This window comes from Brassica napus, chromosome A3, assembly GCF_020379485.1.
Source record: "Brassica napus cultivar Da-Ae chromosome A3, Da-Ae, whole genome shotgun sequence".
Classification (NCBI taxonomy): Eukaryota; Viridiplantae; Streptophyta; class Magnoliopsida; order Brassicales; family Brassicaceae; genus Brassica; species Brassica napus.
In genome coordinates, this window is record NC_063436.1 from 28,595,387 (window position 1) to 28,618,401 (window position 23,015).

Genomic DNA, 23,015 nt, shown 5'->3' on the forward strand with positions numbered 1-23,015 from the left:
ATTTTATTCTATTCCAAAATTGCACTAGAACTTTTTGTAACCCGCAACTTAAATACCCGATATATCACAATCCATAAGAATAAAAAAAAAATTGTAATAGATATTTGGGTAGGATTATTAAAATTAGAATCCACTATTACTCTATAGGATCTAGGGTTCGGTTCAGGTGGGATTCAAGACCCATGATCCTCCATATAAGATCCAGTAGGATAAAATGACATTACATGTACTGACCCGAATCGGTGTTTGGGGTCGGTTCCAATTCGGATCTTCGGATTCAGATAAAATATACAAGACTATGGATTAATTTAAAACCTATTTTAAGTAATTAATTATTATATTTCAAGTGCTTTTTGATGATGACATGCGAAAACCAGCAATGATAACATCTTGTACTTGTCTCCTGTCACCTAATCCCAGAGCAGATTCGGCAGAAAAGATATGTATTTCATTGTAGTTCTTAACTTCTTATGTTCCTAAGCTTCAGTTGACACTATAAACTTGAAAAAATATTATGAAAATGCATTATACACAACCTAAGACTTTATAATCCAAGATAAGAAAAACAACTCCCAAACACAATAACATAACTACCAAATGGTTAAAAGGACTAGAATCAACGAAAACAAAAGTTTAAAACATACACAAATCACAAATATCATGGCGCATTCATCCGTCAACAACATCGACTTGAGTTGGATCAGGTCTGTGCTATCCAACCGGATGTCCCTCTTATCATGAAGAATTTTTTTATAGATAAAGAATATCAAAGCGTTCAAAATGCATATAGAGGAAAAGATAATCATCTTTATCTAGTTTCATGAAATTTGTGGATTTGTTCTTCTCTCTTCATTTTCGTTTAAACTACTTTCCCTTTTGTTAGAAAATAATCCATGTTTCGAATAATTTGTTACTGCATATATATGCCAAATGTTGTATATGCGCACATGAGATAGGTAGAATTAATATATCTTTCCCAATGTATTAATCACTTTTTCCTGCAAATTATTATATAATATAAGTATTCATGATTTTTTTATCTAAGTATGAAAATGGTTTTTGATGTAAATATAATTAAGGAAAATATGAAGCTGCATTACATACATTGGGATATGTATGATGGACTTAAAAGATTGCGATGTATCTTGCATATCAGAATTTGGACAAAAGGCCACTGGCGTATGCAACTAATAGAAAATCGTGCTCTCACCTCTGTCCAGCTGTTAGAGTTCATACGTCTTTCATGGGAAAACGCTCAATTTCGCAAAATGTATAAGCTAAGGTTATAATCCTCAAGATATATTGTATTGGTTCTTCGTTTCTTGTAATAATATGTTGTCAAAATATTACTATTTAATGTTAATAAAAAATAATATTACAATGGATGAGTACTGAATTGTCTCCGTTTTTCCTTATATTACAATGTTTGTCTCAAAAGTGAAACCAAATGTAGACCAAGTTCACTGGTTCAAATTTACATACATGATTTATAAACCTCCAAAACAATATATAAATATGTATTTACAATGCTTGGGTTCCCGGCAAAGAGGTGAAAACACTTTTTTTGATTACCAAAAAAAGATATATATATATATATATATATATATATATATATATATAAATATGTATCCGGCTAATATAATAGACAATTGTGGTCGGATTCGGAAATAATCCAAATCTCTCAGCTGGATGGATGTGTGATGCTTAATGCTGCTTTACAGTTTACGTAGTAAACTAGGGTCAGCAAATTAAAACATGTTATAAAACGATTTTGTTTGAACACAGTAGTGTGAAATATTCGTTGTTGGTAAATGTTGAGTCCATGATTTTTGGAGATGAGGAAGTAAAGGCCAAGTTTATAGTTAGAACCAGGTGGTGCAAGATAGAGTAATTAACATTTTTCATGTCCCAAAAGCCTAAATATTTACATACTTATATATGTTTAAATTTCTTTTTTTTTTGTCTAAATGTTTAAATTTCTTGTCAACATGTTTAAATTTCTTCTCAACATATATTAAATATTAATACACGATAGTCTAGATGGCTACCACATAAATTTTGGCAACTGTTATCACTAGTATTTTTATCGGAGTTTTAATTTGTGTTACAGTTATCAGAAAATATGCTCATCCACCAATTTTTTTTTGGATAAATAATTAAAAGGTTGATTGTTTGCAGATTCTACACTGGTTTCTGGTTTTTGATTTTCCAAAATCTACTTTTTATCTAATCATGATTTTGATTTATACAATAACTTTACATAGTTTTATCAGGCTATCAAATTTAAGAGATGTTGATTTTGATTCGGACTATCCAACTGGTAATGTACCAACTGAAGATTCTGATTCAGATGAAAGAAGAATATAATAACATTCATGTGCACTATATGGAAGGCATTCAAGATCAAATTTCTGCATCTTTATGGGATTCAAGATAATTTTTATTTTATATTTAAATTTTTTTTGTTTTAAAATATTTTTTTTAAATAATGTATGCTTTGATGATAGTATTTTATTTTTTATTATTTCATAATAGATATTTTACAATTTATATTTAAAATTTATTTTCTTTTAAAAGCAAAAACCAGAAACTAAAAATCAAAATCAAAAACCACCAATCAAATTTTTCAAAAAACCAAAATCTATTGTAAAATCAAAAACCAAAAACTAAAAACCAAAAACCAAAATCCAAAAACCAAAATCTAGAATCTAACAAAACAATCATCACCTACGATTTATTACCATTTTAATTTTTGATAGCGATACAGAGTGACTCGTAACAGATCAAATAACGAGTTAAACAACACCAAATGCAAGAAAAACGACTAATGATCGAAAAACGCCAAAACCCAAGGATCTCTGAAACTTTCAAAGCCAATCTTCCGATAATGTTTCAAGGTACGAAGCCAAGAATTCCAACAAAGTTTATGAGTAATCTTTTGACCGGCGATATTCAACACCACGAACTTAGTGAAAACCGACAATGCTCCTCCACCAAAATGTTCCCCTATAAAATTATTTTTACTATTTACTACCACTGCCGACATCAAAACTGCAAAAGTTACTACAAGAAGCAAAATGCTATATAGAACAAATAATATCGATATGCATACATACATATATATATATATATATATAGTAAAAGAGACAAAAGGTATGAAAGGCCAACTAAAATATATAAACTATAGTTCATTGTATACATAATATAATAGTTAGCTGAGGAATGCAAACTTTACATTTCGTATTTGTAGTTTATATTGTATGAAAAAAAAAAAGAGAATGCAAACAAGACACTTGTTCCGATTGTTTGCTAAACAGTATAATCACCGATCGAATCTGAGATCATATAGTCAAGAAACACAAATATTTTTCTAATGTTACGTAAGCTAAGCGCTATGAAATTTATTCGGTGGTTGTAAATCTCGAGATTAGTATTATATTTTTAGTAAAAGTAGACAATAAAAGAGAACTCAATTAAGGGGAAAAAAACAGGAAAAAACGTAGATATGGACACATTGACAACGAACGTGGAGGAGAAGACAATGACAGATATAATATTTTGTGAAGGAAGATGACACATGCATTGATGTTTCTTCACGTAAAGAAAGGCCTTCGAGTTGGCATTTCCTTGCCTCACGAATCTTTGTCTACCTCGTGCTTCTTTTTAATTCTCTTGTCTTCTTATTTTCTTTCTTTCTTTAATAGATTAATTATCTGCCACAACGCTCGCTACTCCGTCTCTTCTCCTCTTTGACTTTTGTCACACTATCGTCTTAACTCAACCATGGTTAACAAAGTTTATTGCAAAACCCTAAGTATCTGCTGCTCCTCGATATTATTTTGTCCAATAAATATATTATCATCGTCATTTAAAAACTTGTATGATTAATCCAAATCAAGACTCCCCATGTATCTCTCGTTTTGTTGTTTGTTTTCTCTTATAATCTTTTGTTGGGATTGTGAACTGTGACCATGTGTGGTTCAAGAGTCAACTTCAGACGTAGGGTTGTCACTATCACTTTTGAATAATGTATATCCCTAGTTTTTGCTTTTATTCAGATATGCAGTTAATGCTAATATATCTTTACAATGTTCATATCTCTTTGAGCCACATGAATCGGGCTTTGGCTCCATTTATATAACCTCTAATCACGTCATGTGACTTGATTTCAAATATCTTGATTTCATGTAAAATTTACTAAGTCCATCATTCTCTAGTCTCATATCTCAATCACACTTCTTAATATGATTATATAAATAATCATGTTTCATGGATACATTACATTTAGTTTAATTACTATTAGCCAATTAAGAACGTAAGGGTTCAAAAGACCAATACCTTTTGTACTTAGAAAACTTTTACATTAAACAAGAAAAGAAAAGTGAGCTAGAACTACATTTGACTTTGCCAACCGAGATAAGAATATATAGTACTTTTGGGAAGAAAAAAATACAATTAATTAGAAGAGGCCGAAGATGATAAGGAATTTTCGTTTCATATGTACATTGGAACCTGAAATTATTTTAATAAAAATATCAGTAACAAAATGAAAACAGGAAGATCCAACTAAACTTTGTTGTTGAGGACTAAGTGTTTTGTCAAACATAGGATCCGACCGTTGTTTGTTGTGGCATGTGCCTAGAGACATGACCCTCGCATCATCCATAACTAATTGTCTTCCAGATTTAATACTTTTCATACCTTTCTACCATTTAGTGAAAAAGATATCACACTATTTTACATAATATAGACAATACAGAACCAACTATAAACTAATGCCATGAAACCAATGTTTGACTGAACTCCTGTTAGTTCATGCTGTTTGTATGTACTACAAATTATAAACAAAAACAAAAAAAAAACAACGCAAAGATCAATTTTAGTCGCTAGGTTTTATCAAGCTACATAATCATTTAATTTCAGATTTTGTAAATAAAATACAATTTTATATAATTCGTTGCTAAACTATTGTTCTTTTTGTTTTCTCTTTTGAAAATAAACTATTGTTGTTAAAATCGTTTTAGGTATGTTTAGGTATTGGAGCAACATGGGAAAATACATTGTTGAATACAACCACAGGGTCCTAAGCCTACGGACAAAATAATAGATTTTACCTATCATAGTTTTTAAAAAATTGTTAGGTACTAATAATTTGATTCGATCAGCTAGGTCGCTGATTCGATGTTTTGAAACGGTCTTACAAAAAAATTAAAGATATACACATTGGTGATCTTGAAAAAAAAAAGAGGGAAGATGAATCTATTTATTTGCCAATAGATTGCGACTGTATTTTGAAAATTACAGAAAATTCAAAATAGTGGAAATAAAATAATAAAATTAAAAAACGCTTCAAGCTCCAAAGCTTTGACTTCCAAGCTCCAACAAAAGCACTCAACCCATCTATACTACAACGCTCTCGCTTCCTTGCTCAGTCACAATCGTCAATCTCCGAGCTGTCTTCAAGAACTCACTGATCAAACATACAAAAACAATTATTAATTACATGTTCTATTCACCATCACATGCATATTTTAAAAACATGAGAATATGCGTTCTGTTTTTACCTGAAAGGTTCGTTTCCTGCGTACTTGATGGCACCAGACGCATCCCTATAGAGAACAGAGCTCAACATCTCAGCCTTTTGAATCCCAAACATGTCAGAGAGTTTCCTACTCAGCTCCTCGTACGAGCCAAGAACCGACAGGTCTAACGTTCGACCCACGTCGTCTGACTCCATAAACACTTTACAGTGCCCAGTCTCCAAACCTGCTGCATCATGAGCTTTGTTGGAGCAAGGTGAACCTTCTTCAGATGAAGATAGTTTCGATCCGCCTGACGTGTTTGCAGTATCCGTTGACCCTTTCTCTGAGATCTGCTCCTCAGGTAGTATCAGCTTCCCGAACAAGACAATGTGAGACTTCTTAGATTCTGTATCATCATTACACGGTGTTGTCCCCATGGTCAAGAAACAGAACCCTTTCTCGTTCCTGCTATCGATGTTTCGCAACCCTAATGGCTGAGAAAGAGGGAGAGCTGATGGTTGTGGTGGTGGAGGTGGTCTGTTTAAGTAGTAATGGTGGAGATCAGAAGATGATAACCCGTAGTACTGATGAGCATTATGCCTGGCTCCCTGTAAACCCACGGGAACGTTGTCCAGAACAGAGCTTAACGGGTTTGATCTTATGAGAGGGTTGCTTGGGAAAGAAGGTACTGGGATTGAGTTGATTAGATTGTTGTAATCCGGATGCTGAGGAAGCCTCATCTTCTTCCTCGGCGGCGAAAACGACGTGAGTGGGATGGGATGCACGTTGGATACCAGTTCGACTAACCACGGGTTAACCCGCTTCACGTTTTGGAGTAGATCCGGCTCATCCCAAGCCACCTGAAACACATAAAATGCAAACCTTGAGTCTTTCTTGGGTCACAAGTAAAGAACAAAAGAAGAAACATAGTCAAAAGGATCTTAAATAGTATATAAGTGAGACCGATCAATCCATTTATCGCTAAGGGATCCTAAATAATATATAAGCGAGACGTATTAATCTTGGTTTTAAGTTGGAAGCTCATGAACATAACCGAAACTTCTTAGGGTTATTACCTGTAGAAGCCGCCAAGGGGAGTTAGGCCAACGGATAGGATCAGAGACACTAACAGCCGAAACAGTCCCCATAAACCAGCTAATCCTCGACGAATCTTCTGTTTCAAACGCCATTTTAAACCTCATACCTGAGCACCAAGGAATCCGCATCGCCGCCCTAGCATCCAACGCCTTGACGCAAAACTCAGACGTGCTAGCCCTAGGATAGTACACAACCTCAAAGCCCCTTCCATTAATAGCAAGCGTGGCGGCCTCTATGACAGACTCAGCCGCCACCTTTCCTTTTCTATCGGCAAGAGAACAGTTACTCCTCCTCAAACTATTACTCTCATCTTCTCTCAGAAGAGAAGAGTAGCCGCAGCTTCCACCGATAGGGTTCCAACCAGGCGAATACTCAGGTCCGTTCCCGATCCCTCCTCTCTTAGCCCTCCTGATCCCTACGCAAAGATCTCCACTCTCAGCTCTCATGAAAACGATAGAGTCTCCCGCCACAAGCTTCTTCTGGTTCACGAAGTTACTCCACCCTGTAGTGAGGAGATGCCGACGCGGCGTCCCTCTGTAGATATGTCTGAACTTCCATACATCTCCGTGAACATCTTTGGCGAGAATGGTCTGAACAGGCGGCTCAGCGTTGTAGTCTAGCCTCGGGAAGATCGTTTCCGCGCAGTAGCGCGGGACTGAGAATCCCCCACCGTTGTTAGCATCGGACTGAGTCAGAGTCTTGGCAAAGGAAGGAGTCTTCTCGCTGTTAGTCTCGAAACCATTACCTTCTTGACCATCTCCGTAGTCGTGATCGTCGTCTTTTAAAGGGATCAGTCTCAGTTTGGCGAAAACCTCGTCGGATTCAGGATCAGCCATGTACTTGATGGCCAAGACACGGCATAAAACCATAGGAGGGATAGGGAGGTTCTTGAAATCTACGTGGTCGTAAGCGTTTTCCGCGTGTCCTTGAGGGAAGTAGAAGACTTTGGAGTTCATAGGTGGCATACGGACCATGCCGCCAGCACATGCATGCCATAGCTGTGGATCTAAACCTTTCTCTGATCCGCTTTTCATCGGATCCATTACATTTATCATTTCTAACAAATGTAATAATCCCTACAAATGAAAATGAAATAAAAGGATTATTAGTTTTTGTTTTGAACAGAGTAGATAAGACAGAACACAAAAGCATATGCTTTTTTTTTTTTGTTTAAAGTACTTTTAACATGTTAAAAAGCTTTTAGTCTTTTGAATCAGTCAACTCTCTTATACCTAACAACCGAGATTTTCCCGGAAAAAAAAAGTTTCCTGAAAATCCGACAAAAGGGTTATGTCTAGATAGATTCGGTGAGAGATTGAATATGATTATCAAGAAAACTTCAGATAATTCAATAAGAGATTAATAACAGTTCAAGTTTAAAAGCCAGCTCAAGGTTGTGTTGCGAGGAAGATAAAGCAGAAGGTCACAGATCGGTCATGTTGAGGAAAACTGAAACAGTAAAACTTCTTCAAAAGTAGAGAGAAGAACATAGAACAGATCAAGATTAAGCTAATCAAATTAAAACATCACACGGAACTGATTAAATATTTATTAATAAAGATGAAATTCATACAAGGATTCGATCAAACAGAGAAGATTTAAGACAGAAGTGAAAGACTTTTGTTCAAACCTTGAACAGTAGTAGTAGATCTGAGACAAGTTCTTGAAGATTCTGTTCTAAAAAAACCCTTCTCTTGGTTTCTTGAGAATCTGAAGATTCTGCAGCTAAGTTTCTGCTTCAGAATCGGATAAGAGTTCACTTTTGTTGTACAGAGGGAAATGAAAAGGGTTCGTGTATATGAAGGAGAAAGGTTTGGCTTTCTGGAAAATAAAATAAATATATATAAAAGCCATTTATTTTTTCAACTTTCATTAACTCATTCACATGTTATGATTTTAATCAGATTAAAAATAAAAAAAATGTAATGTTTTAAATCATTTAAATTACGCCCCAAAAATGGTAACAATTTGGTAAGTCAAACCCTTGATTCCGGGCATAAAAATCGACAATACGGAGTGTAAAAAAAATATTATAAAATTTGATATATAACCTACGTTGCACGGAAGCTTCATCGGACGTCCGTTTCCCGCTTCGGAACCGGAATCGGAATCGGAACCTTGTGGAAGCTCGCGGAATCTCGCTTCCAAAACGTTTCTAAAATATTCTCTTTAAAAACTTGTTGGAAGCTTACGATTCCGTTTTGGAATCACGCTTCCGTTTTAAAAAAAAATGTAATGTATATCAATAAAATATAAAACCATAGTTTTAATCTATATAAAATAAAAAAATTAATAGAAATGAATATTGAATTATACATATACAAATATTAAAAATAATACTATAAATCATCTTTATGCATTGAGATTTTTTTATTAAAGATATAGCACAAATTGAAATATATTGTGTCAATTATTTATCAAGTAATAAAAATAATTAATATAATATTTTTTGTAAACTTCATTTATGTGTATTTTTACAGTTTTAATATAAAATCATTTCAAAATTATTATAAATGAATAAATGCATTATTTCAAATTTAAATCATATAATTTTTAGTCCTAATTTTTTTAAAATTAATATATATATATATATTTATATATGGATATACGCTTCCAACACGTACCCGCTTCATAATATTTTAAAAAATCTCGTTTCTGCACTTCCTTACGCTTCCGCTTCCACGTACCCGCTTCCGTTTCCATGTAACATAGTATATAACGAAAAATATCGACATACGAGTAGAGTTAAATCGCGCACGTGACGGGTCCGCACGTGTCGTCGGTGCTTCCGACATATCTCCTTGAAATCTGATTAGAAGCATCTAATTACTTAACTATTCAAATTTTATTTTCTAACTCAGCCATTAATTGTTCTTTGAATTTACTAATGTTAACCGTTTGGTAATCCCAATATCATTTAATTTTTATCTTATTGTTTACGGAACACGATAGTTTGTTGATGATATCCATGTTATCAATTTGCTGTCGCTGACCATGGTTAATTGGTTATTAAGACCACTCTGTTCAAAGGGTAATAACACGATTTACAAAAATACAGTCCTGCTTTCGTTTTTATGACTGCCTAAAATACAGCATTTATCAGTATGGTCACGACTCACGACTCATAAACCCATATACTACTTCTCTGCTGCTTATAATAAGTACTAGGGATGTTAGTTTTTTTCATAAATGAATATATATTTGTATAAGTGATAATATATATTTTAAAATTTACCCGTTTATTTTTTTATTTTTAATATGACATTTCTAAACACAATAATTTTTTTTTAATATGACATTTCAAAATTTTATGATTATGTATAAGAAAATTGTTGTATACTCCTTATGTTTTTTAATATAAGTCATTTTAGAATTGTGTATATAGATTAAGAAATCATTAATTTTTTTATATTTTCTAAACAAAAACATCATTAAATTATTTATCTAAACACAAATCAACCAAAAATAAAATAGAAAGTATATTATCATTGGTCATATAACATTAAGTGTTAATAAATTTTATATAGAAAACCGAAAACGCCATATAATTTGGAACATAAAAATTCTTCTAAACGACTTATATAAAAAACAGAGAGAGTACTATTTATTATGTATATGTGGAATTAGTAAAATAATTACATATAATGTATGTAATTGCGAAATGTATATATGGAATTAATTATTTTAAAACACACATATTAAATAGGAAAAGACAAAGAATACTAAAATCTAGGTTTATTAATTATTGTTGCCATTATTTTTAGCTAGAATTTGATTTGGAAATACATTAATTGAAGAGAAAAAACAAAAATCCTAAAAGGTAGGTTAATTAATAACTCTAGTGGCATGTCATTGTAAATATAGTGGAAAACTAATGGATAATCTAATTTTGTACTCCTCTTTTAATAGATTAGATACAAGCAGTCTATCTAACATTTATTTCAAAGTGATATCTAAATAGACATTAAAAGATTTTTTTTTGTCAAAAATAGACATTAAAAGATTATTTGCCGTTTATCATTGCATTTCAAGATTATTCATTTTTACTACTATTTGATTATGTTTCTATTATATATTTTGATTATCTGAAATAGTTCAATATTTTCAAAGAATGTGGTATTTTATACTTTTTGTATTCATCTATATTAAGAAACATTTTGCTTTTAGTGTCATTTTATGTTTGATAGGTTTGGAATCAATTCACAACACATGCGAAGACTAACTAGAATCATCCATACATTGTTCAAATCCGGATCGGTTTGATACCAAACAGTCTTTCTCTAACCAATATAAGCAACTATATTCAGATGTTTTATTAAACATGCTGCACAGTTCCCTGTATTTTACTTTGGTTCGTTTCTCAAGTTTTAAATTGCCTTTAGACTTTTGAGTAAATAAGTAGCAATTTTTTAAGTAACGATGTAAATTAAAAATGTTGCATAATGTCCGGCATCTAGTATATGGTTAGTTACTCATGTTTTTACTTGCTTTTTGAGTAAATAATAATATTAAAATGTATGCTTCACTTGCAAATTAAAGAATGAACTAAATGCTTTTGATATAGAAAGAAATTAAAAAAAGAAAACATTTCGAAAATCTCTCTTGTAAAACTATAACTAGACCCCATATTTCCAGATATCAATACTACGATGATAGCAAGGCTCAATAAATTTCCGCATGTGTCTTTGTATTTTCTTGTCGTAAGAGATAGCTTCTCCATTATCACGAAGAGTTCGATCTACGCCATTGTAAATAAACACTCAATATCAAATTAGTCAAAAAAAATCTAATTATCTACGTGCATATAAACTTTATATAGTTCAAGATCTATTACATTTATGAAATATATTATATAAATTCGCCAAACTCTACGCGATTGACAGTTAAGTTTTTTTTTTTTTTAAAGTAAACGCAAAAACATATTTTAACAGTGATATCCCTTTTTCTGAACAACTTTTGACAGTGATTTTATCATTAAGCTTTTGCCATTTTGTGTCAGCTTTTTATAGTAATGTTTATGTGAATCCGAAAATACTATTCCAGTTCAAATTTAAAACATTACTAAACTTTAAACAGTAATATGAACAAGAATTGATAACAAGAAATCAACAATGAGAAAACATATTTGACCAGAGGGCATAACACGTGCGACTAACCATGGTTAATTTTGAAGTGTCTGTTTATATATTGTTATATTGTAGGTCAACATTAGGACTCTCCTTGTCAATAGTTATTACGTGCGTCTCCATTTATGTCCATCCAGTAATATTTGCATGTCACGAGGGCAATTTCGTCACAGAGATAAACCAATGGATCTGAAATCTGATCTCTGAATGTCTTCTTTAGTCGGTCAGATTTGGTTTTGCATGTAATACTCCTCATGTTTGACCATACGTTTTGATGCGTGCCAATTGAAGATTGTTAATATTTTTCTAATAAGTATAATCTATAGTTTTGTACGTCAAGTTTAGAATTATATACTCCTTGGGACTTTGATAATGTCAAGTAAAAATTAATACTTAGAAATCCGTAGATTAAAGGACCAAGTATTTAATTACAAGAACATTAGTATAATATTTTTTATCATTAAGAACTTTGCTGTAGTCTCTTCTCAGCGTTAACTTTGTACTGGCAAATTGATCGCGTTTAGGTAAAAGTACTCATGAGTGTTTTTAAGTTCCGTGAGTAATTAGATTAAGTCCCTAGTTATGGTGTCAATTGTCAAACCATAGAGAAAAGAAAATTAATACAAGGTAATTTATATGAATCAAACTGGAATAAACCTGTTGTTATCTAACAGAGTTGTAAATAAAATCTTGAATTGTAGAGATAGTAAACGACGCACGCTTCAAGAATTTTAAGGGGTTTTCCCACAGTTATGGAGTTAATTTGAAAAGATAGACGATAAAGAGTGATGAAAGCTCAAACAACAAAGAGAGTAAATTGTAAAGCGACCTTGTAAGGAGGAGACATATAAAGACATGAACTGGGATCGGACACAAACAGTCGTTATAGACATTGACTCTCTCTTGTCCTTTTCTTTCTCACCTTTTGTCTTCACAAATAACATATTATTATTTAAATTCATTTATCCTATTTGTGGATTGCATATCCTGTCAGTGATGAAGAATTATAAAATAAAAATCCGTAGATTTTAGTATTAATAATCAGAAATAAACAAAAAGCTCGCTCAGTTACAAAAACTAGAAGTGTTCGTCTATACATATCGTCCAGACAACTATCTCTTTATTTTTGGTGTCTGGTCTCGTCCAAGACTTATGTGGTGATTGAAGAAGCTATGGCTCTCTCCTTTTCTATACGTTTCTGTGCGTTTCCGACGGTCCCCCATCTTTTAATCTGACGTCTTTTATTTATAATCAAGTACCGTTTGTCTAGTGCAGTCACCATTTTATTTAATGAGTCGAATCTGATTTTTGGCTTAGTTCTTAGTGGGTTTGTGCTGAGCCTCTTCCAACTCTATTGTAAATAGATAAATATATTCCACTCTAAACATCCTTTTGAAAATATCAGTTTTTGTGTCACTAGGCCCGTTTAGTCAAGGCTTTTAGTTTGACTTGTATCGGCCCAATTGTTCTGGGCCTGGATGTATAAACATGCCATCTCTGGATCTACATGAAAAGATTGTTCCAACTTCTAAATTTGTCACTACTGAGAGTCAAGAGACCTGGCTTTTTTAGAACAGCTCTGGCTCAACTTGTTATCGTCAAGCATCATTTCACATTTACTTACACCGTATATAGATTATATGTTTCTGCTGTAATTAATTATACAGCTTTTCAACTATACCCAAATAACTCGCACCATATTGGGTACAAAATCTACCCTATACGACACATGTTGACCAGCATATGGAGCTCTTAGTTATTTATTATTCTAATCGTAATAAATAGCGTATCCCTGATTTTTAAATAAATTCGCTATCAGCAAAAACCATATAATAAAAATTAAAAATTACATTAAAACCTAGTTTTCGATCAAAACTCTCTCTCTCTCCCTCATCGTCTCTCCACCACCAGATTCTCCGCTCTCTCCTCCGTCAAACCAAGATCCCAGATCTCCGATCTATCTCCGTCGCCGTCGATTGATCCTCCGCCGTTTCAAACTTTCTCCTCGTTGCTGCCGCCCCCCCCCCCTCCCCTCACCGACACCGTCAGTGGTTCGTTTGCTTAGATCTCGATCTTCGATTTTGACTTTTGTTAATTCGTGTGCGTGATTGCTGTTCGCCTGAATCGAATTCGAATTGAATCCATTCGAACTGAGTAAAGCGTTAGATTGGATCCCATTTGAGAGATACGATATTGTTTGATTGTGATTTGAACTTTTTTGCTCTGCAGAAGCTGGGGGATACGATACGTCTTTTGATTGCGTTTATTATACATTCGAGATGGCTTCAGAAGGAAAAATGTTATTTGATCTTAATGAACTTCCTACGGAAGATGATGATGGTAGTGGTGTGAATCAGCCTCAGAAGGCTATCCCATCTGCAAGCCCCAATACTTCTACTGGCTTGCTGGCAACACCTCAAGATAAAGCAAACAGCCGAGTGTTCTTGCATGCGTCTACGGCGTCTGGCTTTCAGCCTTTTGTCCGCCCCTTGGCTTCTCAACATACAGATGTAGTGGTTGAACGGAAGACAGACGAGTTTGCTTACAAGGAAGCATCATCATCAGTAGTTCCGGATGACGCTGGAGCACCTGAGAGAGAAGAAGGGGAATTGATGGAGTCTGAGGCTCCTGCTAGTGATAGTATCGATTGTAAAGGTATGGCGATGCCAGAAACTGGCGTCTCTTCTGATGATTCTAAAGTTACAGAGAAAGGTTGTAGCACAGTAGGATTAGATGTTGCCTCAGACTCTGGTCTTCAAAAGAGGAACGTCAACCTGAGTTCAGAATGCAGTGGTAAAGATAGTGCATCTATAGATGGTGGTCCGCAAGAGCAGGGTTTAACTGTGAAGCAGAGAGAAACGAAAGGAGTTGAAGCAAGTCATGCAATCAAGTGCGCAAATACCACTGTCAAAAGAAAGTGGGATCAACAGAAAGAGACCATGTTGGGAAAGAAACGAAACAGGCAGACTATGTTTCTCAACCTGGAAGATGTCAAGCAAGCTGGCCCTATTAAGACCACAACACCTAGAAGACAGAATTTCCCGCAACCTGTTGTCACACGCACAGTTAGAGAATCTCGCGCAGGGGCTGAGCAAGGAACGTCTGAACAGAAGTCAGAATCTAATGGGGAATCACAACCCGGATTGGTTGCTAAAACTAGGCGGATAAACGGGGATGCAGGACCTTCTTCAGAGGGGACAACGACATCCGTGTCAAGGCAGGGTTCATGGAAGCAACCGGCATATTCACAGTCGAAGCCTGGTCAGTCGTCAAGTAGACAAGTCTCCTTGCGCAGTCAAAGTTCTGCAGACTCAAAGTTCGGAAACAAGAAGCTTACGTCGTTCAAGAAGCCAGTCACAAATAGTACTCAATACCAAGATACATCTGTGGAGCGTCTTATACGAGAGGTGACCAACGAAAAGTTCTGGCATCATCCAGGTATGTCCTATATTGTTTATCTGCTTATGGAACTCGTGTTTGAGTGCTCCTACTTTTTTAATCAAGTTCTCTTGATTTAAGGTAAGAAATTTATATGCCAATTAAATCTACTGGTGCCAGTTCCCTGTGTCCTCAATCATGGCTCAGTGAGAATCATAATGGCCACATGATTTGGAAGGTGATACGATTAAATCATACTTTTAGAAGACAGAGTACTTCTAGTTTGTGTTAGTATTTTTATGCACTTGCCCTGGTTCATATCTCAATTCTCTGCAGTAAATGTTGCTGTCTCCTGTTGTGTTGTAATATTTTCATCTTTGGTAGTATGCCTGTTACGGCACTGAACACTCGGGAATATAAAAGTTCCAGTGATCTTCGGTAAGTAGGCGTTTTTGGTCAAGTATAGGGAAATTGGATGCTTCAATGCTTATATAAAAGTTGAATGATCTGTTAATGAAACTGAATACTGGACATTGATTGGCTTTATGATTGACATGCTTCTGGTATTTTCTGTACACCTCACACTGGAGATACTTGACTTGCATGGATGATAATGATTCACTTTAACCTTTTCGTATGTTTGTCTTTTCTGTCTTTTTGCCATTGTGTTATTGACTGTTGGCATACAATTTTCTTGTATTGTAGAGGATACTGAGCTCCAGTGTGTTCCTGAGCGGTTTGAATCCATGGATGAGTATGTTAGAGTGTTTGAACCTTTACTTTTTGAGGAGTGCCGGGCACAGCTTTACAGTTCATGGGAAGAATCATGCGAGGCAAATTCATACATGAAGGTCAGAATAAAGTTTGTGGAACGAAGAGAGCGAGGTAATAATCACCTCTGACCTAATAGACACTTATAAAGCCCCGTGGGCACAATGTTAACCCTTTGTTGACTGTTCTCTTGGTACCTGACTGCTAAGTATCCTTTGTTTTTACCTGGTTTAGGTTGGTATGATGTGATACTTAATTCACTAAATGAATGTAAATGGCCATTCAAGGAGGGTGATGTTGCAGTTCTGTCAACACCTGTTCCTGAATCAGGTAAGGTTATAATTCTTAGATCGTCTGGTTAGTTTTCATTTTGCTATTGCTTCTCTCCGAATTCTTTAATTTTGTACTTTTATGTTTAGAAGGAGAGCATGAGGATGGTGGACGTGTAGCTGGTACAGTTAGGAGATATATACCTGTTGACACTCGAGATCCCCATGGAGCGATTCTCCATTTCTATGTTGGAGACTCTTATGACTCCGGCAGGTATATACTCACCTTTAGCTATTGATACTATATCTGAGTTTTATCCATTCTTACTGAAAGAATTATTTCATTTCTCTCATTTTCTTTGTAATTTTCTTTTCCAGCAATGTTGATGATAATCATATATTACGGAAGCTTAAACCGAAGGAGATCTGGCATCTGACAGTGCTTGGTTCGCTTGCAACCACACAGAGGGAATATGTTGCTTTGCATGCATTTGGTCAGCTTAACCCACAGGTTGGTAATCTTTCCTCTAACAAATCTTTCATAGACGCTTTCAGTTATTCTGACGCTGTCAAATTCTTATTATATCCTTCAGATGCAAAATGCAATTCTCAGACCCAGCCCGGAGCAGTTTCCTAATTACGGTGAGCAAACTCCTACAGTACCCGATTGTTTTACTCCGAGCTTTGCTGGCCATTTGCATAGAAGCTTTAATGCTCCACAGTTGGCTGCAATCCATTGGGCTGCAATGCACACTGCAGCTGGTACCAGCAGTGGGGCTAAGAGGCAAGATCCATGGCCATTTACTCTTGTCCAAGGCCCTCCTGGAACAGGCAAGACACACACAGTGTGGGGAATGTTGAATGTCATCCATTTGGTTCAGTATCAGCAGTATTACACTTCCTTGCTGAAGAAATTAGCTCCTGAAAGTTATAAACAAGTTAATGAGGGCAGTTCAGATAATATTGTGTCTGGGTCTATTGACGAAGTCCTACAAAATATGGATCAGAACCTATTCCGTACTCTACCAAAACTGTGTGCGAAACCAAGGATGCTCGTTTGTGCTCCTTCAAATGCTGCGACCGATGAACTTCTCTCACGTGTCCTTGATCGTGGTTTTATTGATGGGGAAATGAGGGTTTATCGACCTGATGTTGCTCGAGTAGGTGTTGATACTCAAACTAGAGCTGCTCAAGCAGTCTCTGTGGAGCGGAGAAGTGATCAGCTATTAGCCAAGTCCCGTGATGAAATTCTAGGACACATGCACAACCTCAGGTTACGAGAAGCTCAGCTCTCTCAAGAAATTGCTGGACTTAAAAGGGAACTTACTGCTGCAGCCTTCACTAATCGTTCGCAGGGATCCGTTGGTGTTGACCCTGATGTTCTTATGGTTAGAGACCAGACCAGAGATGCATTGTTACAGCGCCTTTCTGCTGTGGTGGAAGCCAGAGATAAAGATCTTGTTGAAATGTCTCGCCTTCTAATTGTTGAGGGGAAGTTTCGCGCAGGTAACAGTTTTAACCTTGAAGAAGCTCGCGCAAGTCTTGAGGCGAGTTTCGCGAACGAGGCTGAAATTGTTTTTACAACCGTATCAAGCAGTGGTCGTAAACTGTTTTCTCGTCTTACACATGGCTTCGATATGGTGGTCATCGACGAGGCTGCCCAAGCTAGTGAAGTTGGAGTTCTTCCTCCACTTGCTCTTGGTGCTGCAAGATGTGTACTCGTCGGTGATCCTCAGCAGCTTCCTGCTACAGTTATCAGCAAAGCTGCTGGAACCCTGTTATACAGCAGAAGTCTCTTTGAAAGGTTTCAGTTAGCAGGCTGTCCAACATTGTTGTTAACTCTTCAGTATAGGATGCATCCTCAAATTCGTGATTTCCCTTCACGATATTTCTACCAAGGACGCCTCACTGACAGCGAAAGTGTTACCACTGCTCCTGATGAGATTTACTACAAAGATTCTGTACTCAAGCCTTACCTTTTCTTTAACATCAGTCATGGACGAGAATCCCATAGAGGTGGATCAGTTTCTTACGAGAACATTGATGAAGCTCGCTTCTGTGTTGGACTTTACATGCATCTTCAGAGAACTCTTAAGTCATTGGGTGGGGGTAAAGTCTCTGTTGGGGTGATAACTCCATATAAACTGCAGCTAAAATGCCTGAAAATGGAGTTTGGAAACGCTTTGGGACCAGATGAAGTGAAAGAGATTTATATTAATACCGTAGACGCGTTTCAGGGTCAAGAACGTGATGTCATAATCATGTCATGTGTGCGTGCTTCCGGTCACGGGGTTGGGTTTGTCGCGGATATACGACGGATGAATGTTGCTCTCACACGTGCCAAAAGAGCTCTATGGGTATGCACGCACTCATTTTTTTCTGTGATATAGTATAATATTTTTGGTGTTTCTTGAGACTGTCTTGTTTTCTTGAACAGGTGATGGGAAACGCATCTGCTCTGATGAAGTGTGAGGATTGGGCTGCACTGATCACGGACGCCCGAGAAAGGAACTGTTTTATGGAGATGGAGTCTCTTCCCAAGGATTTCCCGGTACCTAGCTTTATCCCTAAAGCGCCTAATGCTAGAGGTTTTAGGCCAGGTGGGTCAAGGACCAGATCAATCGACATGCTGCATAATGAGACAAGGTCAGGGACACCATCAGAAGACGACGAGAGGCAGCAGCAGCTTAGCGCAAGGATGACGACGTTTCCAAGAAATGGTAATTTTCGAAGGGAGAATTCAGTAGTTGATGATTCTGATCAGTCTTGGCAACATGGGACGATCCAGAGGAGGCAAAATTTTGGACGGCCTTTTGGGAGAAGAGACTAATTTGTAAGTTACCAAGTTTGGGATGATTTGTTTGTCTTACAATAGTTCTTACCGAGTAATCTCCATACCCCCACACTGGCCAGTTCAATGTGTTGGCGTTTTGTACATATAATCTTTTTTATATCAATGAAAAATCATATATTCTTTAAATGTCTGGCCATTTCTCTTTTTAAGTTTTAACAGATTCAACCACTTTGGAGAAAAAGCTTGCGTCGTTGGTAATACTTTGAACACTTTTGACTTGAGATAGCAAATGAAAAGGATTCCTCAATGAATCAACATCAATAATACATCATCTTTGCTGATATGATTCTAAGATGTAAGGTTACAAAAGTGAGCAAGAAGCTAAAGCTAACTCAATCACAATCTCTTTTCATGCATGGTGGTGATCATGACTGTGACTTCTCTCCCTGCTGCCACAGTTCATTTTCACCTCAGAACAGGTCTCTTCTTTATCTTCCTTGGAACTTTCACAGTGCCCATTGCTCTTCACTTTCAAGCTAGCTACCACATGTTCAGCAGGCCTTGAGCAACAACCTTTGACCGAGACTTTCACTTCTCCATCCAGATTGACTAAGTTTGAAGAACCTTCTTGTTGAATTGTGCCAGTTCCACAACAAACGGACTTGCAATCACCACCATCACCAGCGTCAAGTCTTATCTCCTCCGATGGCATGTCATGACAGCTATGTTTTACCTCCTCTTGGTCTGGTTTCTGAGTCTTGTTACCACTACCACAACACCCTGACTCACAGCTCTTCCTCACAATCTTTACATTGTCTTTCTGTTTCTTGTCACAACAACCAGAGTGACCATGGTGCGGCTTCATCACTTTCTCTCGATTCTTCTTTCCACAACAGCTCGACTTGCAATGCTTATCACTCCTCGTTGGTGGTAATAAGCCTGCTTCCATGTCCCCAGCAGCATCACCTTCATGTTTCTCCGCGTTTAAGACACAAGGAGAAGAAGACGACCGATAACATTTGTTTCCACCCTTTTGTTTATCCCTAAGCAACAACATGCTATTAAAAATCACAAGCAGACAAGTCCCCACATCTGCAAGAACCGCTGCCCAAATCAACGGGTAACCAGCAAATGCCAAACCAAGAATTGCTCCTTTCATCGTGATGGACAAGACCACATTCTCCACCACTTTCCTTTTAGCTCTGCGTGCAAGCCTTATAGCTTGCGGTATTCTTCTAATATCATTAGACATCAAGATTATATTACCAGTCTCTGTTGCAAGAGCTGAGCCTGAGATACCCATTGAGATACCAATATCAGCCGTAGCCAAAGCTGGTGCATCATTCAGTCCATCTCCCACCATAGCCGTTGGACCTTCTCTCTTAAACTCTTTGATGATTTCAGATTTGCCTTCTGGAAGAAGCTCTGCATGAATGATATCTATAGCATTCCCTAGCTGTTGTTATAGCATAACATTTTCAGTGAAAACTAGTTTCAAGAGAGGCATTATACTCAAAAGACTGATTCTCTCACCTGTTCTTGAGCATGCATTGCTGCAGCTTGGTTATCTCCGGTAAGCATTGCAGTCTTGATTCCCAAAGATTTAAGTTCTTTCATCGCTTGAGCTACACCTGATCTACAAGCATCTGAGAGATTGAAGCTACCGGCAAGTGTTTCTCCAACATAGACATATCCTACAGTCTTTCCTCCTTTAGTATCAACACCAGTATCTGGAACTGTGTACATACACCAAAGCAAAGAACCATCAGAGTGTAAACCAAAAAAAGAAAAACCTCAAAGATTCATTTGATATCCACCTGATGAACATCCAGCTCTGGAGGCAATCCTTTTGTTCCCAATATAGACTTCTTTGCGATCAATCTTCCCATAGATACCTTCTCCTGGAAAGTTCTGGTATTCCTCAACCGCTTCAGGCTTAGGTTCATTAGAGACAGACTTTGCATAGTCCACAAGTGCAGCAGCCATTGGATGGCTTGACTTGCTCTCCACGCTTGATACCCTAACAGAAGTTACATTCCAAAACTCTCAAACAAAATAAACAAAAAAACATCTCACTAAAGTGGTGGTTAAAAGGACAGAACAGAACAGATGTTTCACCAGTAAAGCAAGCTATGCAGGCTTATGTCTCTGGAGAGTGACTTGAAATCAGTGACGATGAACTCGCCTCTAGTGATGGTCCCGGTTTTGTCAAAAGCAACGGTTTTGATCTTGGCTAAGGTCTCAAGATAATCAGCTCCTTTGATCAGAAGTCCTGATGTGGCTGCCTTCGTGAGCGCACAGAAAGTGGCTACTGGTGTTGAGAGAATAAGACCACAAGGACAAGCGCTTACTAACACAACCAGTGCTAAGTGCAGCCAATGTTTCATATTGTGAGCCTTTAAAGCGAATGGGATAACCACAAAACATAGTGATATTATGATGATCGCTGCATACAAGGCAAATAGAAGCTGAGGTCTCAATCACTACACAAACAAGAATTAGTTGCTGGTTCTGTTACTAACCTGGAGTATAGTACTTAGAACATTGGTCTATGAATCTCTGAGTTTCGGTTTTGCTGTTCTGAGCTTCTTCCACTAGCTTAGCCATCTTTGCCACCACACAATCCTCAGCTAGAGAAGTTGTTTTCACGGTTATGTAACCATTTAGATTAATGGTTCCAGCCCAAACAGTTGAATCTCTCAGTTTAGGCACAGGGAATGCTTCACCGGTTAAAGTTTTCTCATCAACCTCACAGTTTCCATCCACAACAACTCCATCAACAGGTATGGTTTCACCAGCTTTGACTGCTATAACAGTGTTGATCTTGAGCTCATCCACTTTAACTTCTTCTCCAGTCTCTGCAATCACCGCCTTCTGTGGAGATAAACTCATAAGAGACTGCATCACCGCACTTGCCTGAAACCAACACTTGATCAAATCACAGTATCCTTGGTAACTTGCGTAACAAGAAATGGTGGAAGTAAAAACCTTATAGCTTGCCCTAGATTGGAGCCATTCAGCTATTGTGAATAAGAATACAACTGCTGCAGCTTCTGTGTAGTCTCGCATACCGAGTGTTGCTCCCACTGTTTGTAACAATGTAAAAGTATTAGCTTAACTCAGGGCCGCTCAACATTTCTACGAGCTCTAGTTTTGACTCTTAAAAGTTTATATTAATTTAAAACTTTAATAATTTTTACAAAATATTATAAATGACGAAGACGAAAAATAAATATTTTTAATATTTTTTTTTAACTTTTTCAGTATAACTTTTAATATATTTTTTATAATCGGATCCGGTCGGTCTGGTTTAGTGTAGAAAAAATAGAAGAAAAATGACACGAAAATATTACCGGTTATTACAACGAGAACATTGATGTCGATTCTAGTCCTTGCAATGGATGCTATAGATTTAGCTAGTATGGGGTATATTCCGGCGACGACGGCTGCGACGGCGAGCCAACGGAAGGGAGAGTAAAGATATTTGAAGAATGAAAGGAGGAGAAGTACGCCGGAAACCACCGCGAACGGACTTGGCCATTTGTTTTTAAAGTTTGTTTCTCCGGTTACCCTCACGTTTGCTTCTAGCCTCGCTTGGTTAAGGGCCTTAACTGCAACCAATATAATTATTTAATAAATTCAGAAACATATTCTATTGTCTTCTAGTAAGTAGTAATCAAAGCTAATGAGTCAATGGGAAAATAAAAATTAGAAAATTTATTGAGGGAAAATATATAAACGTTAATCATGTGAAAGGTGCGTAACGTAATGTAATGAGGTCACGATGTTATTACATACAGTTATCAAGTCTTTCCAAAATAATTTAATATTTTCAAGTGTTATGTAAACTGCCTAGCATTTAGCACGTATATGGTTGTATGGTAGTTATACTCCCTCCGATGATTCATGTTTTAGACAATAGTTGTTTTTTTTTTTAAAATACATTTTTGTACATTTTTAATGTGTTTTTAATTAGGTAATCATAGTAAATTATAAATTTTGAATAAATTAATTCTTATTAAATTTTGATTGACTAAAAGTTAAGAAAGTAGTTAAA

General features: G+C 36.4%; 3 protein-coding genes across 4 annotated transcripts; 1 reads left to right on the top strand and 2 right to left on the bottom strand.

The window, feature by feature from the left end:
- Nucleotides 1-5,243: 5,243 nt before the first annotated feature.
- Nucleotides 5,244-8,462, bottom strand: LOC106442809 (auxin response factor 16-like). The gene is made up of 4 exons (XM_048764649.1): nucleotides 8,251-8,462; nucleotides 6,599-7,696; nucleotides 5,565-6,382; nucleotides 5,244-5,470 (listed from the first exon to the last, which is right to left on the bottom strand). Exons 2-4 carry the CDS (start codon nucleotides 7,673-7,675, stop codon nucleotides 5,401-5,403), a joined length of 1,965 nt encoding a protein of 654 aa, XP_048620606.1. The 5' UTR covers nucleotides 7,676-7,696; nucleotides 8,251-8,462; the 3' UTR covers nucleotides 5,244-5,400.
- A 5,090-nt stretch (nucleotides 8,463-13,552) lies between these two features.
- Nucleotides 13,553-19,144, top strand: LOC106441020 (probable helicase MAGATAMA 3). Of its 2 annotated transcripts, none has more exons than XM_013882805.2 (8): nucleotides 13,553-13,797; nucleotides 13,976-15,184; nucleotides 15,830-16,009; nucleotides 16,130-16,225; nucleotides 16,315-16,438; nucleotides 16,543-16,675; nucleotides 16,758-18,521; nucleotides 18,602-19,144. In XM_013882805.2, the coding sequence occupies exons 2-8, from the start codon at nucleotides 14,026-14,028 to the stop codon at nucleotides 18,992-18,994; spliced, it is 3,849 nt and encodes a 1,282-aa protein (XP_013738259.2). In that variant the 5' UTR covers nucleotides 13,553-13,797; nucleotides 13,976-14,025; the 3' UTR covers nucleotides 18,995-19,144. The 2 variants fall into 2 exon arrangements, with proteins under 2 accessions (XP_013738259.2, XP_022572715.2); XM_022716994.2 differs by having other exon boundaries at nucleotides 16,318-16,438.
- Nucleotides 19,145-19,216: 72 nt separating this feature from the next.
- On the bottom strand, nucleotides 19,217-22,561 carry LOC106441021 (cadmium/zinc-transporting ATPase HMA2-like; the record flags this gene model as incomplete). The annotated part of the gene is given in 7 exon segments (XM_048764647.1): nucleotides 19,217-20,414; nucleotides 20,492-20,694; nucleotides 20,776-20,978; nucleotides 21,077-21,404; nucleotides 21,481-21,874; nucleotides 21,947-22,044; nucleotides 22,312-22,561. Coding segments are annotated over 7 exon segments (2,523 nt in total), but the record flags the coding sequence as incomplete, so codon positions are not given.
- Between the last annotated feature and the right edge of the window lie 454 nt (nucleotides 22,562-23,015).

Coding starts and splice junctions, on each gene's coding strand:
- LOC106442809 (XM_048764649.1), bottom strand. CDS start 7,675: ATGATAAATGTAATGGATCCGATGAAAAGCGGATCAGAGAAAGGTTTA. Junction 6,383..6,598: donor CCCCTTGGCGGCTTCTACAG/GTAATAACCCTA, acceptor TATGTGTTTCAG/GTGGCTTGGGATGAGCCGGA. Junction 5,471..5,564: donor GCAGGAAACGAACCTTTCAG/GTAAAAACAGAA, acceptor ATGTTTGATCAG/TGAGTTCTTGAAGACAGCTC.
- LOC106441020 (XM_013882805.2), top strand. CDS start 14,026: ATGGCTTCAGAAGGAAAAATGTTATTTGATCTTAATGAACTTCCTACG. Junction 15,185..15,829: donor AAAGTTCTGGCATCATCCAG/GTATGTCCTATA, acceptor CTTGTATTGTAG/AGGATACTGAGCTCCAGTGT. Junction 18,522..18,601: donor GTGCCAAAAGAGCTCTATGG/GTATGCACGCAC, acceptor TTTCTTGAACAG/GTGATGGGAAACGCATCTGC.